Source organism: Primulina eburnea, unplaced genomic scaffold (genome assembly GCF_022965805.1).
Source record: "Primulina eburnea isolate SZY01 unplaced genomic scaffold, ASM2296580v1 ctg454_ERROPOS1575413, whole genome shotgun sequence".
NCBI lineage: Eukaryota > Viridiplantae > Streptophyta > Magnoliopsida > Lamiales > Gesneriaceae > Primulina > Primulina eburnea.
This window is the reverse complement of record NW_027331265.1, coordinates 17,133-34,257: the sequence shown is the minus strand read 5'-3', so window position 1 is coordinate 34,257 and position 17,125 is coordinate 17,133. Positions and strand designations below refer to the sequence as shown.

Below are 17,125 nucleotides of genomic sequence, written 5' to 3'. Positions count from 1 at the left end.
AGTTTAAAATATTTGTGTAATGATGTAATTTTGATCATGTGACATATATTTTTCCTATAATTAATATCACAGTGAATGTTATATGTTTGATCCATATGAATTACGAAATCATACAATTTTTGGGATGAAATTGTTGCAAAGTGATGATTACTCTCGAGAGTTATCAAAATATAATGTACTTTGTGACTGATGTATATATGTTTTAAAAATATTTTATTTGAACTGTTGTCATATTCAAATACATTTTTTGATAAACCGACCAATGTTTTTTGGTATAAAGAGTTTTGTTATTAAAATTTTTAAATAAACAACTCAGTATAATAAAGTTTAAAAATATGATAATGTATGATAAAAGACAAATTGTGTGAACAAGGTAATAATATAAAGTTTGTGAAAGTACATAAGATGATTACAATTTTTACTTAAAGTAAGTTAGAGTCGTCCTCTGCTAATATTTTCTCATGCATTCTATCTTTATTTATGATTATTATAAATATAATCAAAAGTTTCAAGATTCAATTCATATATAATAATAATAATTGAAATATCTTTCATCTTATCCCTCAAATAATAATAATAATAATAATAATAATAATGAGGGGACAAGAATATATTTGATCGGAATTCCGTTTTTGCAAGGACATGAATTCGAGTAATTTGTGTCCTTCAAGGTTACGATATTTCAACGATTTTATGATATTTTGGGACGACCAATTATTGCTTAGAATTCACGAAGAGATAAATGATTGTAAGTTATAATTTGGTGAAAACTATATTTCATTATCTAATAAAAATAAAGATAAAATTAAATTAAATGTTGGAAAAAAAAATCTAAATTTATATATATATATATATATATATATATATATATATATATATATATATATATACACTCGAACTCGGCTCGTTAATATGTCATTTATTATGTTTAACGAGTTTGGTTAATTTGTTAAGCAAACTTGTTTTTGAGCTCGTTAAACAAGATTACCTGAAACGTCCCATGTTCTTGCGTTTAAAATGTACTAGAAATTTTTTTTTTTTTTTTAAATTTCGGTCCTTGTAAAAATATTTTAATAAAATATTTTTGTCCATGACCTCGAACATTCGCTAGCTAGCATTTAAAAATCAATTGCAAACGTCATAAAATAAAATAATCGCATGAGTTACCAAACCTAGAAAGCAATAATCGTGAAACGTATTTTCCTCTCCAAAACCACTCTAAAGCATAAATAAATGGTTTTAAAAATCTTTTAACGTAAAAACGTAATCATGATCGTGAGTGCGGAAAAAGTAGAAGCGCTGGTCCTCGGGTTGTGTGCACCTTCAGTCCAGTCATCTCATGCGTCAAGCCCTCCCTCAACCTCACCTGCATCCATCACACCTAGTGAGTCTAAAGACTCAATACACCAAATCTTTGTAACGAGTAACAGATATAAAATCACATGCAACAGTGAAAATACTTGTACTTAAAATATCATTTCATGAAAATGCATAAACTTGAGCATGAAAATTTTCGTAAATATTTTCATGATGCATAACATGAACCTGAACCTTTACCTTTTCCTCAATCATAACATGACATAATAACATGACGTGATAACATGACGTGATTCTTTTCATGATCATAACATTATCTTTCTCTTGATTGAATTCAGATCGTTAATTGTGAATTTCCTGACGTGACATGACATGACATGACGATGATACCATCTACATGAAACCACAGTACTGGGCGGCGGGGACATCAGCGACACAAGATCGTCAACTGAGCCTTGGCCTATTCTTGATCGTAACCTCAAATCCTCAATTCCTGACATGACATGACATGACGATGGTACCATCTACATGAAACCACAGTACTGGGCGGCGGGGACATCAGCGACACAAGATCGTCAACTGAGCCTTGGCCTATTCTTGATCGTAACCTCAAATCCTCGTAGTCACAATTACTTCACCTTCATCAATATTTTCATGTTTTCATCACCTTATAAAATCATGCATGAATGTATTTTCTCTTGAAACCAAGCGTGCACCATGTATTTTAAATGTCAATTTTAATCATAAAATTTCATGGACATTTAAAATAAATCATAAATAAATCATGAACATTTCATAAACATTTGAACATGAACATAATATCACAAAAACAGCATTTAGGGCACTGCCATGACCTTTACTAATTTTGGGTGTAAAAAGACCGTTTTACCCCTAATCGTGACATTTTTACGTTTCTGATTTTTTTCTTGATTTCTTGACTTCAACATGTCCTGAATAGTTATTTAAGCTTACATGAATTTCCTCATATTTTTATTTAGCTTAAATCGAGGACTTTTTAATTTAATCTTGAAACGTGACGTATTAATGCGTTTAAATCTCGAATTAAACCAAACCTTAGCATAAAATTCCCAAATTAGAAATTTGGACTTATAATAATTATTTAAGCTTAAATATAATTTTTCATAATTTTATCAAGCGTAAAACTAGGCGTTTCAATTAACTCGTTAATTAGCGTTTCGTGCGGCGATTAAATCCCGAAAAATACCAAACTTTAATATAAAATTCCTAAATTCTAAATTTAGTCTTTTTATATTATTTCAGCTTTTATATACCAGGACTCGACCCCCGTGAACCATTTTTCAATTTTTCTTTAATTAAAGCCCCTCATTTGACACCTAAACTTCAACCCCGAGCCAACTTTCGATTTTTCACGAGTTACCCCCGAACCATGCTGGTCCAAAACTTGCCCAACCTCCTAAGTTAACCTCTTGGGCCCTCAACCCACCGAGATACCAGGCCCAAAGCCAAAAACGAAGGTCCCCAATACACCTATGTGCTGGCCGAGAGTTTTCTTTTGCGTGGTGACTAATTTGTGAACCTATGGACCAAGCCCACACTCCAGCCCCTGAACCGACACCTTGAGCACTACACTAGGACCCTGAGGACTCGCCCTAAACCTGCCCAGGAGCCTTGGACCGAAGCTCCTTCCCTGCACGAAGTCTGCATCTCAAGATGCAGCTTCTCGGGTGGGAGTCCTTGCTTGCAAGGACTCCCCCCTGCCGTTCCAGACCGAGCCCTAGCATGGCTAGGACTCTCCCCCTGACACCACCTGACCCTAGGCTAGCCGTGAACCTCAGCCCACGCCAGCCCTCCTTTTAAATCATGGAACCCGTATCCTTAAAGTTCATGACAGCAAAACGGGTTTCCGAAGACAGCTTGCGGTGCAGCGTTTTGAGTGTGTTTAGGACTCTTTAAATTCGTGTAAAAACCTCTCTCGATCATGTTCTAACGTCATGGCAGCCCCTTGCATGCAAGAACAATTTATTAGATCCAAAAATCATGAATTAACCACATGTAAGTGCATAAACTCGAAAGTTTCAGAAAGTTTCTTGATGATCTTTATGCATTCAATATTTAAACAATAATATGATATGATGGATGAGAAAAGGAAGATTTAGGCGTGCCTTTGCGTCGTAAACACACGAAATACCGATTGCGACGAAGAACGGAGAGATCCGAGGCTAGTTTCCCTTAAAACTCTTGAAGAACCAAGCTATTTCCCCACGGCCGAGAGGTTGCAGCCGAGGGAGTGCTTCTGCTTTTTGGTAAATATTTTAGCGGCGTGAGAACGAGTGTGTCATGAATATTTTCTGTGCGCTTAGTCTAGGTTTCTTTTTGTTTTTAAATGCTAAACATTTTATTAATTAGGCTTAAGGCCTATTAAACTCTAATTAAGCCCACTAGTGCAAGCTAAGCTTTGAATAAACTTTAAAAAAACATTTTCATAAAAAAATAATTAGTGAATTAAGTAGCCGGACTGCTTAAAAGATCGAATTTTAGTTGAAAATCCAACACCGATAAAAATTAGTCCCGGCGTATAAAATCACCTCAAAATTCTTTGATTTCAAAAAATATGAGAAAACCATCACCCTTAAATTAAATAATTAAAATTAATTAATTAATAAAACATTTTACATTTTTCCGCCCTTGGTCTCCGTTCCTCGATCGTCACTTGAATATCCTTTAAAAATGCAGTTTAATGCAACCATGCAGAAAATATATTTTAAACATGTCAAAATGCACCACATAAATAATTCATGCAATTAAAACATTTAATTAAAAATACAAAAGAATTTAATACTTGCATGTACATGGTTTGCGTGGACCTTAAATTTTCGGGGCGTTACATTACCAGCTCGTTTAATGCTCGAACTCGGCTCGTTAATATGTCGTTTATCATGTTTAACGAGTTTGATTTGTAAAACAAATTTGTTTTTGAGCTCGTTAAACAAGATTATATATATATAAAAAAAAAAAGACAAGCTTATAAAAACTTGCGTTGGTTGTCAATATGGCGAGGACTTAATGGCTGACAGAACATACTCTATGTTTATGCAGTAATTAGTGAAATAATAATTAATTTTGATGTTCCCAAAGAACAATAAACCTACGGCATCTGTAGCCTTACTACTTTATAATATTGTTTCCTCCAAAAAATACTTTTTAATATTGTTTCTTAATTATATATTTTGCCTAGGGTTTGTTATGGAAAAGGTTGCTAGCTTGTCAATTCCCCAGCATCATGTAGTAACAACTGTCTTTGCAAGACATTCATCCAAACTTATATTTTGGACAGTTTTACGATGTAGAAAAAATTACGTATGTTATCATCAGTTATAAATTTATTTTTTAAAATTTCGGGAATCCCATATGTTTGGATTTCGTCGTATTTGAATCGATAATATACTTTCAAATCTTTTATAACATATAAATTAATATGTCTACTTGTTCTTTCCTGAATGATTATAATACAAGTGCACTTAAAACATCTCGTTCTTGGATAAAACATTTTCCCAAGTATTTAAAAATGATTGAGTCTCATGTGAGACCGTCTAACGGATCTTAATCTGTGAGACGGGTCAACCCAATCGATATTCATAATAAAAAATAATATTCTTCGTACAAAAAAGTAATATTTTTTCATAGATGACCTAAATAAAAGATTCGTCTCACAAATACGACTTGTGAGACCGTCTCACAAAAATTTTTGTCTTTAAAAATTGGGAAGATTAAATTTCTCTATCTTTTTACACAGAAAAATTAAATATATATTTTAAAATTTCTTTTGCTACCATAAAATAAAATACTGACATTAATTAAGTCACCCCTGGTCGACCTGCCTCGCATTGATTTCAATTCCAAAGTCCCTAACACGATCCCAAAACCCTAGACCACACACACAATTATTTCTAGCAAAAAAGATTATTTATTAATGACTGAATGCCTCGGAGGATGTACATTTTTGGGAAACCTAGGAACGACAAAAACTTGGTCATTAAATTAAAAAAAATACTAATTAGTAATTATAATAATCTAATTAATCATTCTAATTAGATGCTTGCTTAAACCTCACGCCATAATTTAGTTTATATCTTCTCAAATATCGATCTTGACTAAATATATTCCATCTGTTTTTTATAACAAAAAATACTATACAAAATATTTGTTACACAAATATAAATTGATATAACAATTTCAATTATATATAAGCTCGATTTTCCTTCCAAATATTGAAAATTAAGTGTCATTTATGCCATATATATGTAGTATATGTGAAATATTACATTAGGAAATAAGGAGATACATATCTCAATATCTCAAACTACACTCGAATATATATAAATCGAACGTTTGATATTTTACCAAAAATTAAATATAGGTGAAATAATGTACAGTGCAATTCAAATATTTTTAACTATACAACAACACGAGCACCACGTTTCGATTGCTCTACTCAACAAGACGATTATTACACCCAAGATAGATCGCGAGTACATAAAAAAGATTCGATTGCATTTGATCTAGGTATTGATGTGTATTAATATTTTAGCTACGAATGAGCATATCATATGATATGATTAATTAAACGATAGTGATTTATGTAAGGAGCACAACGTAATTAGAACATATGAGGACTGCCGAGATTTGATTGATATGACTACATTGATTTTTTTTTGAGTTAAGAATCGGTTTGTTACAATCATAGCAAAAATTTGAGTGAGATAGTCTCACGGGTCGTATTTGTGAGACGGATCTCTTATTTGGGTCACCCATGCAAAAGTATTACTTTTTATTGTAAAATGGGTAGGGTTGACCCGTTTCACAGATTATGTTCCGTGAGACGATCTCACATGAGACTCATTCTACAATCAGTTCTCAAATCTTAGATCTTATATCAGATTTGAATCATTATCGTGAGATGAAGTATAAATAGTCGTCACTTAATTAATTACATATTACATAAGAAAATATCATTTTGCTTTTCAAAGAGAGGGAGTGACGTTTGGGTAACTTAATCTAGACAAAAACTTGTGTGAGACGGTCTCACGAATCGCATTTTGTGATACTGATATCTTATTTGGGTCATCCATGAAAAATTATTAATTTTTTTAGTAAGAGTATTACTTTTTATTGTGAATATCGATATGATTGACTCATCTCAGATATAAAGATTCGTAAGACCGTCTCACAAAAGATCTACTCCTTAATCTAATATATACTTTCATTGTCTACCAATATTTATTTTTATTTATTATTAATATATATTGAAAGAATAGGCAGCATTGGTTTTACAAGTTATTCAAAGTTCATGTCCATGCAATGGATTAAAAAAATAGAGTGGATTGATTATATAAATCTGCCTAAAAATGCAATAAATAATAATTAAGACGTGATTATCGAATTTTCGCATGCAATCGACTCTGGGATTATTATACTAACTACCTTTTTTTCCCCTAGCTTTTTCAACCTTGGGATTGAATATCTTTCTGGGCAACCCTTCTTCTTCAGACAAAACAAATTTATTTTTATTTACCCAAATAAATTAAATATATATTTATGATAAATAATTATAATACGTAGTCTCTCGAGGAATTGCCTGTTTTCAATTTAGCCATCGGTTTGCTAAACTAATCCAAATGGGCTCCCATACAATTATTATTTTTTATATTTAGTTTTTGGGCCTGAACTTTATGGGCTGTGGATAGAAAGCCTGTAATTGCAACGATGAAGCCTGTATATTTTTTTTTACCTGCATAATCCTTTCATTATTTCATACCGGCCCAATGGAAGGAAGTAGCAATTAATTTACATAGCGCTTGATTTGGACGAAAGGATTGAGAAAGCTAAAGATTTAAAATTTATAATAATATATTTATTGGTTTGTTTGGATAAATTCATTTGATAATGTGATTAAATATGAGTAAGTCTAATATGAGACATTTTCACTGATTTATATACCGAAGATGAGTTGACTTGTTCTATATAAAAAAAAAAATATTTTTGACATGGAAAATAATATTATTTCATTAATCTGATTTGCTTGGATATCTGTTTTATCGGATTTGTGGTTCGAAAGTAAATACAGATGTAGGTGAAATCCCAGAAAAATCCAAACCCTTCTTAGATTTGGCGGATATTAAAAATGCCGCTTCAATTATGGCAAGTGTAATAGCTAAATCTACTTAGATTCTTGAAAGCTCGTTTTAGAGTTCGTCAAATAGTAAAAAAAAAAAAAAAACCAACTAATAAATAATAATTTAAAGGGTTTGATTCCTATTTTATAGGATTTCAAAACTTACATTTTAATAAATATCTTTAAACTCGAGATTAACTCGATAAATTTAACAAACGATCTCGAACGAGCCATGTTCCTAATAGCTCGTGATCAGCTTAGTTCATTTACATCTCTAAATATAGCTAATTTATAGTAATCTGAATGTTTGATGAGCAGGGCTGATGCCAAGGATTTTGACAAAATAAGTAAAAATTATGGGTGAAATTGTGTGCAGCTGGAAAAGTTATTGGATTGATGCAAGAAGTTGATGTAAAAGAAAGCCCGATTTCCATTTCAAATGAAAGGACTCATAATGTGAGCTAGAAATAGAATCCATATTCAATTCATCCTACCACGATGAAATTGTATTCTCGTCTTCGAATTAAGTATTATGTTGCTGCGCATGATCATGAAATTTATTTACCTGTTTTCGCCTGGAGTTTGGGAACTAAGTGAAATCGTTCACGAGTAGGCGAGTAGCTCATGAGCAACTCGAACTCTAATGTCTCAAGTTCGAGTACCCGAACTTTAATAAGTAAATATTTCTTGTTGAAATTAGAACTTTGGACCTAACTCAACCCCAAAAGCTAGTTCAAGGGAGGAGTATTGTCCAAGCTCATATATACAACTCTCAGGTTATTTATCCAACCGATGTGAGACAATTAACACACCCTCTCACGCTAGTCCAACACATAACGGTGGAACCCAGGCTCTGATACCATTTCAAGATTGGAACTTGGACCTAACTCAACCCCAAAAGTTAGCTCAAAAGATAGGATTGTCCAAACCCATATATACTTATTTATCCAACCGACGTGGGACAATTAACATTTCTATTTCTGAAATTTTACTCTTCCCTCGACATAAAAACAAGGTGCCAAAAAGAGAAGGCTTTTTGCATTATTTGTACCAACGTTGTTTCCTCTAGCTTAATTCACTCACCATCCTTGAGTCTATAGAGCTCACAAGTTAGTTAGTTAGTTAGTTAGTTAATAAGCTAATTGCAACTATGCCTTGTTTGTATCCCCGCGATTGCCCGTTACCTTATTAGATTTAATTAGCATGAGATTAGGATTATTAATGTAACTCGTTTTCGATGTTTACATAATCGGTTCAAAGTACCACTCAAACATTAATGTCTCAAATTTGAGGACTCGATCTTGAATAATTATGATTTCATTATCAATAAAAAAACAAGTTAGGAAATGACAAGGTAGCAAAGACATGGCTTGCATTACTTTGTGCCAAGGTTATGCATTTTATATATGAATAGGTCTCTTGTCACGAATCTTTATCTGTGAGACGAGTCAACCCTACCGATATTAACAATAAAAAGTAATACTCTTAGCATAAAAAGTAATACTTTTTCATAGATGACCAAATAAGAGATCTGTCTCACAAAATACGATACGTGAGATCGTCTCATACTAGTTTTTGCTTATATATATATATATATATATATATATATAAAATATATATATATATATATATATGGTTTTGATATGCTGCACACCTACCGTGCACACCTCTGTGAACACCGATGATGTGTCACTCACTTATTAAATGTGATGAAATATAAAAAAATTGCACATCCAATAAATGAGTGACATCTCATTGGTGTTCACACAAATGTGCACAGTAGGTGTGCAGCACATAAAAATATATATATATATATATATATATATATATATATATATATATATATATATATATATATATATATATATATATATAGTATTTCAGCAACCGTTGGAGTATAACTCCTAAAATTATTATAACACCCAAAAGTATTTATTTGAAGTGTGTCCAATTCATTAAGGCAAAAACTTGTATGAGACGATTTCACGGATAGTATTTGTGAGACGGATCTCTTATTTGGGTCATCCATGAAAAAGTACTATTTTTTATGCTAAGAGTATTACTTTTTATTGTGAATATGGATAGGGTTGGCCCGTCTCACAGATTATGATCCGTGAGACAGTCTCACACGAGACTCACTCATTCATTAATGCTATTGATGTCCCCTACAACATGACCCAAATAGTCGTTGCCTTAAGATAAACATTGCATTAACACTTCGAAAAAATATATTGTTTGTGTGGCAAAGACCCTCTCCATTCATAAATTCGTATGATAAAATGTCTAAAGATATGTCCATGACTATGATATATATATATATATATATATATATATATAAGTGTGAGACATTTAGAATAATTACTTTAAAAAACATCAAAATATTTAATTCTATAATTATCCTTCTTAACTTACTAAAAACCTCTTCAAGTCACTTCATATTTTACATAGGATAAAATCTAAACAAAACTTAATTTTTAAATCGAACAAGTCTTCTAAATTGAAAATAATTTCATATTAAATTTTCGTATTATCTGGTTAAATTAAAAATAATAATAACACATGCAACGCTTGTACATCTTTTATATATATATATATAGAGTTTTGATATCCTGCACACCTACCGTGCACACCTTTGTGAGCACCGATAAGGATGTCACTCACTCATTGGATGTGATGAAATATAGAAAAATTGCGCATGTAATGGAAGAGTGACACCTCATCGGTGCTCACAAAAGTGTGCACAGTAGGTGTGCAGGATATCAAAATTATATATATATATATATATATATATATATATATATATATATATATATATATATATATATATAGACGAGGTGTCTCATGTCTGTACTAAGATCATCCAACGATCGCATGAAGTTATTTTATTTTGACCGGACAGATTAAACACATGACATGCTATTCATATATGATCATAAAATTGAGAGATGCATATTTTGTATTTCCATGAAACATAATAAATGTGTCATCTAAAAAGGCTCAATCAATAATTGATGAACATTCTCTTATTTTCCCATCAGCAATGAAAGAACTCAGTGTTGTGATTTTCCCACAAATTCTTCTTACAAAAGAATATTATATCACCCAAAAAAATAAATAAAAAAATCCGAAAAATCTAATAAAATAAAGTTAACCCAACATTACAAAACAAGAGAAGGAAATCTTCCATGACGATGAACATCACCGTTCCTTTCTGGTTCGTTTGATTCCGAGAGACATTGTACCGAAGGCGGTCGCATTTTTGACTAACAGATGATGTGCTCCGTAGGTGATCGTCGATCATCCCCCAAACCTTGTATTTACGAAAAGAGAAAAATGGGACAGTGTCTCTTGATCCTTAGAGGTCCTTGTTCCACGTTCACATATGTGTATGGACTTCAGTATCCATGTGATTTACATGCTTGGTATGAATATGAAACCAGATAACTTTGCATAACTACACTTGTTCGCCGATCAAATCTAGCCCAACGAGCAAGAACGACACACCTTGAAAGAGCAAGAAGTAAAAATGGATACCTTGAGCAGATAATAGACTTCTTGCTGAAGCTGTCAAAAGAAGGAAAGCTAGAGCCAACTCCTTGGTATATATCCTATTGTGCTTCTTTTTACGCGAATCCTTCTTCTTTTCTTGCCGTTTTTCCACTTGCATTTCTTCTAAATTTGGCTCCGATCTGCCTCTCTGGGGCTTCGGTTCTTTTTCAGCCATGGATATGAGATCACCCTCCGATGAACGGCCGGATTTCTTGGTGACAACCCACTCGTATGCGCTTCCAAGTTGAAAAAGACCAGAGATCATGGCGTTGAACTTGGTAACTGACATTGTGTTCTCGAATAGCAAGTAAGGTACAATGAAGGGGAACGACTTTGGTGCAGGTAGAATATTGAGAAACGACATGGCAGCCGGAATGTAACAAACAACCCAGGATGGAAGCGTTGCCTCTGGGATGAACATGGTCATCGGAAGAATGATGCAAAATAGAGTAAACGAGTAAAATGGGAGTATAAGTTTTCGTAGCAGGAAGAAGAGAAATATGATGTTCGCTTTTTTCCAAATGCTGATCTGCAAATAGAGACCAAATTTAGAAAGCAAACAAGATTAATTGCGATGCGATGAGCAAAAAATTTAACTGTACAACACAGCGCATAGTTTTAGCACAAACCTTTGATTGAATGATGGCTGGCAAACAGAGACGGAACAACTGCATCGGCCCCGAGTGCCACCTATGTTGTTGCTTCCTGTATGCTTCGTAAGATTCTGGTAACTCACATTGGCACTGAAAAATTCAAATTGTATTAGCAAACTCACATAGAACAATGCCATTAAATCTAGTTTTAATTTTGACCAAGGCGTTTCAAAATGTATTTCCAAATGGCAATTTTCACCTATCATCTCCAGATAACACATTCCATTACACATTAACACCAAATTCAACACTCAAAAGCAAATTATGCAAGAACCCATAGCATATCGTTTCTATCGAAACACAATATACGAGTGTAATATTTTAATTACCTCAACATCATTAAGGAAAATGAATTTCCAACCATGAAGGTGGGCTCGGACAGCAATATCCATGTCTTCAACTGTGGTCCTCTCCAACCATCCCCCTGATTCTTCCAACGCCTTAATCCTCCACACACCCGCTGTCCCGTTGAACCCAAAAAAGTTTAGAAAGAGGCCGTTGACTTGCTGCTCCACTTCAAAATGAAAAGCTAAATTAATGAGCTGCAACCTTGTCAGTAGATTTTCATCCTTGTTCACGAATGACCATCTCGCTTGAACCAAACCCAGTTCCTCATTATCCTACAATTTGAAACCAAGGCACGTCTTTAGTTTCCTTATAAATTAGAAAAAATTAAAACCTACACATATAATGCTAAGATTTATGCATATGGCCACAACGCAAGTAGCAACTAATGGAGGCGGCAGTCAGCTCTGAAGTCTTGGTCTCCCAATGGGCCCTGCCATGATCAGTTGCGGAACCAAAAAGTTGGTCGTGGGGGCAAAACAAAAACTTGAAAATTTTAGGGGTCAAAATTATAGTTGGTTATCATATTTCAGAAGAGACAGCCACTGCCACGAGCCATCCCTCTTGCTTGATGCATTAACAATAATGAACATAAATGCCATGGTAATGAACTTGCGAAGTGCAACACGTTCTATGAATGGAAACTATGGCAATTTAAGATAACAGATTTAATTTATTCCAGTTCAAGTACTCATTCCAAAGACTCAAACTTAGAGATGAATTGAGTACCTTAAAATGACACACAGTTTTTTGAAGAAAATCCGGAGTAGGCTGAAAGTCGGCGTCGAAGATAGCAACAAATTCATAATCTTTAACATAGCTAGAACCCATGGCAGACTTCAGATTGCCAGCTTTGTATCCATCCCTAATAACCCTGTGCCTGTATATAATATTGGCACCATTCTGCTGCCATTTATGAACCTCGTCTTTAATCAACGTCTGGGTCGTTGGATCATCCGAATCATCCAAAATTTGAATCAATAATCTCCCTTTGGGCCAGTCCAAATTACACACAGCACCGATAGATTGTTGGTATACCTGTCACAAGTCAAGAACTAACAAGATTTACTCGTTTAAACTAATCGGGAACCAGAATAGAACAGTACATTGCTGTTTGGACCATTATTCGCAAGTTTAGATTCAAATTATTGAGAAACAAGAAATGTATTTGACAGTGGTACCTCTTTTTCATTGCACATTGGGATCTGAACTAAGACCATGGGAAAGTAACCACCTCCATCTCCCGACTCAAGATCTACAAGGTCTTGTTTGGCAATTGGTTTGAGATCCTTTAATTTGATCCAGAAACAACCCAAACAAAGTATTAGCCTATCCACGCTTTGGATAAGGAAGAGCAATATACAGATATTGATCAAGAACTGGAGCGGTGGAGCAAGATACTCAACCCTGATCAAAACCCAACTCGTGTAAAATGAATCAAACACACCCTTTACTGTTAGAGGATCAGCTAAAGTGTACAGATACTGCAATTGAATATCTGGAGCCCCAAAATGCCACCCTTTGAAATATGCAGACATTTCAAAACCAAGCATGATTAAAGATAGACCAAGGAATACTTTGATGAAAATATAGAATCTGGATTTGACGGCGGGGTTCTCGGCGTCCGAGGTGTCGGTGGAGTCCGTCGTTCCCGCAGAGACGCGCCGACGGATGATGGAGACGAGGGAGAAGAATGCGGCGGCAATCGATGCGAGGCATCCGGCTGCTTTGTGGGCCTTTAGAAGAAGAACCCAAGTGAGCTGCTTGGCGTTCTTGTTGCGGCCGCCCTTTGAAACAGGGCCGTTGGGGTACATGAAATCTTCTTCTGAGGGGGATTCTAGCTCCACCATTGACCAATTGTTTGGATGCTCCATTTTTACTACCACAGGGGTGCCCTTGTGAGTTTCCTTTTCCCACCAATACAAAGATGGTGCCATTATACCACAATGGTTTGCTTTGATTTTCTTGAAATGTGTCAAAAGTTTATGTATAATCAGGATCTTTTACACTTATTTACGTGATGGCTTTAATCCCAGATGGGAAATTTCAAGAAATGCCCCCCAAAGTTAAATTTTGAATGGTTTTCATGAAATGGCATCGAATGCTGGTGAAACACCAAAACGTTGAAGCTACAAATCAAGAAATGGAGCCCTTTTTTCTTGGGTATTGACCAAGCAATACCAGAATACAAAGGGAAAAGCCCACAAAAATGCTACAAAAACTTCATTTCAAATAACACCAAGATTCAGAGCACAGAAGGCGAAGAGAAAGATCGATGGACTCGTGTGAAGAAAGAAGAAGCTTATGCGTCTGAAACTTAGGTAGACACTCGTATGGAGATTATAAGGGAACTGAAATCCCATAGCGGAAACAAAAATTACTACAATTTATTAAACTATCTTTCCTATTTTTTGAGGTGAAAAATATAAAATGGGGAGAATAAGAACATTACAAAAAGTCCTTATGTTTCATTTACAGCTTGCAAGATAAAGAACTGAAAAGGACAGGATGTGGGGGCAGAGTGTTGTTCGACTGGAACACTGTACAGTAATGGCAGAAACATACCGATCTACAGATATCACGTTTCACAGCGGTGAAAAAGAAATCGAAAATTAGAACTCAAAGGGTAATAGCTCAAAACGTATTTGATTTGGATTCAAAATTTTATTTTATTTTTAAGGAAAACTAATCATGAACACAGAAAATAGGACAGAAGCACGTTCTGTGTCAAAATCACCACCAACACCACCAGCCCGGCCCACCTTTCGGTTTCCACAAAAAAACAAGAGAAGAAAATCGATTTACCAAGAAAATCTTGATTTCAAATTTTCACCTGCGAGAAACAAGAAAATACGAAAGAAACCAATATTACTCGAATTATTTGAATAATTCCCTCACGTTTGGAAACGACAAGGTAAGAATAAATCGTGTGAAATATAGAAAGACCTTATTTTTAAAAAAAAAACAGAAAAAATATATGAAAATTCCGACAAGAAGAAGTGGGAAAAATTGGCTTTTTGTAGTACAATAATCTTCCCAGTTACAGCTGCATTTTGAATTGAATATGGCAGATATTCATCGCTCAAATTTGAAAATAATAACAGCAATCGCAAAGATATTCGATTTTTTAAAAATAGAAAAAGGCCGATTTAATATTTCTTAATCGTAATAACAAAAAATGGGCAAAGGGTACGCATAATTGACTGAAATTTCTAAGCGCCATCAATCAAACAATTCATAGGGGAAGATGGAAACTTCAATTTCATTTACCATTGCAAATTAACTCATTGCGCGTATGCATGGCAGCATCTATTCATCAATATACAATAAATTTAGTGAAAATTGAATGAGCATAAATCTCAAATTAAATGGTGGCACTCACTAACCTTTGACCCCTGGAGAAAATGATGATTTCCCAATTTTCTTTGGAGTTTTTAATTGGTGCATGTGAGGATCATGTAAAACCTAGCTGCTTAATCTGCATGCAGAAGAGGGAAACCAAAAATTGCTGGAAAAAATGTTTTTATTTTATCTCATTGAATAATAATAATAATAATAATAATAATAATAATAATAATAATAATAATAATAATATAATATTATGAAATTCTGTTCATAATATCTTTATGTTTATGAAAAATAAAACACAATGAAACAAAAACGAATTATTATATTTTATGAAAATAATTTTTCCAACGTAATTATTTTTCGTAAATTTTTTTATACACTTATAATTATTTACTGAAGTGATATATATGATTATATTTTGTATTAAAATTTAATATACATTCATCGCATATTCAGGGGTATTATGTTTATTCATTGGCTGAGTATACGAGCGTTTGGCCCTAGGTCAGTAATTTGATTCCTCGTATAAACACTTTTTCGGACGATCATGTCGATAAGAATGTTTAGTGCAGTTTATTTGTTGCAGACTTTTAAAATTAGCCTGAAAATTTATCCAGTGCACATTAAAAAATAGTTTATGCTTATTCAAAGTCAGGAAAAAAAAGTCAATTCAATGACCAAATCTCTCATTTGGTAAAAAAGGTGGTGGTGTTAATTGCAAATAAATTTATAATTTAGGGTGGTTGCAAAACGGCTAATCATGTGTTTACTTTTACTAAATATTGACATAATTTGCGCTAAACCAAATATAATGTGAAAACCAAAACTCATCACTTCAAAGCTATGTATTAAATATTAGAGTCATATTATATGCACAATTAAATTTGCACAACAATTCTTATAAAATAAAAAATTCAATACAAAAATCACATTTATCAAAATTTCAAGATAAATTCAATACAAAATTTCGTGATATAATAACAAAAACTCACGATATAGTTGTGGTAAATATTGTTTTACGATATATTTTTTAGAGTATATTGGATGCAATAATTGTCTCTGCTTGGTAAAGCGATCGAACCGTGGTCCTTGAGCTGCTGTGCAATTTAAAAGATTTGAGTTGCACCATTACCACTAGCTATAGCTATTGGTAAAGCGGCAAGCGCTCGGTCCTACAATTAGTATCAGAGCCAAGGTTATGGGTTCGATTCCCATTGATTGCAATGAGTGCAATTATTGGGAGAGAGATTGTTGGGTGCAATAACTGTCTCTGCTTGGTAGAGCGATCGAACCGTGTTGCTTGAGCTGATGTGCGGTTTAAAATATTTGAGTTGCATCATTACTACTAGCTATAGTTTTTGGTAAAACGGTAAACACTCGGTCCTACAGAATGTTACACTGGATTCACTTGACAGAAATACTATATTTTGTGATAAAAATAAAATATTATTATTTGCATAAAAAATTAAGAGTGTGTTTTTTTTATTTATACATGTGAGACGAGTTGAATCGATCTAAAAATAATAATTTTTCACGATTTTGATCAGGTAAAAGATTCATCTCATAAAATTAACTTTTTAGAGAGTCTCGTATGTTTTTTTATGAAAAAATTATACACTCTTCACCTAGAAAAAGTAATGTATAATTTTTCTATGTAAAAAACAATAATTTTTCATAAATTCGATCGGATAGTAAATTTATCTCATAAAATTAATATTTAAAATTGTCCGATATGAATTTTTATGAAAAATCAAACACT

General features: G+C 33.4%; 1 protein-coding gene across 1 annotated transcript; it reads right to left on the bottom strand.

Annotated features, from left to right (window-relative positions):
- Positions 1-10,476: 10,476 nt before the first annotated feature.
- Positions 10,477-14,445, bottom strand: LOC140821198 (probable xyloglucan glycosyltransferase 12). Its single transcript, XM_073181616.1, has 5 exons — positions 13,200-14,445; positions 12,748-13,056; positions 12,003-12,293; positions 11,650-11,763; positions 10,477-11,549 (listed from the first exon to the last, which is right to left on the bottom strand). Exons 1-5 carry the CDS (start codon positions 13,953-13,955, stop codon positions 10,926-10,928), a joined length of 2,094 nt encoding a protein of 697 aa, XP_073037717.1. The 5' UTR covers positions 13,956-14,445; the 3' UTR covers positions 10,477-10,925.
- Between the last annotated feature and the right edge of the window lie 2,680 nt (positions 14,446-17,125).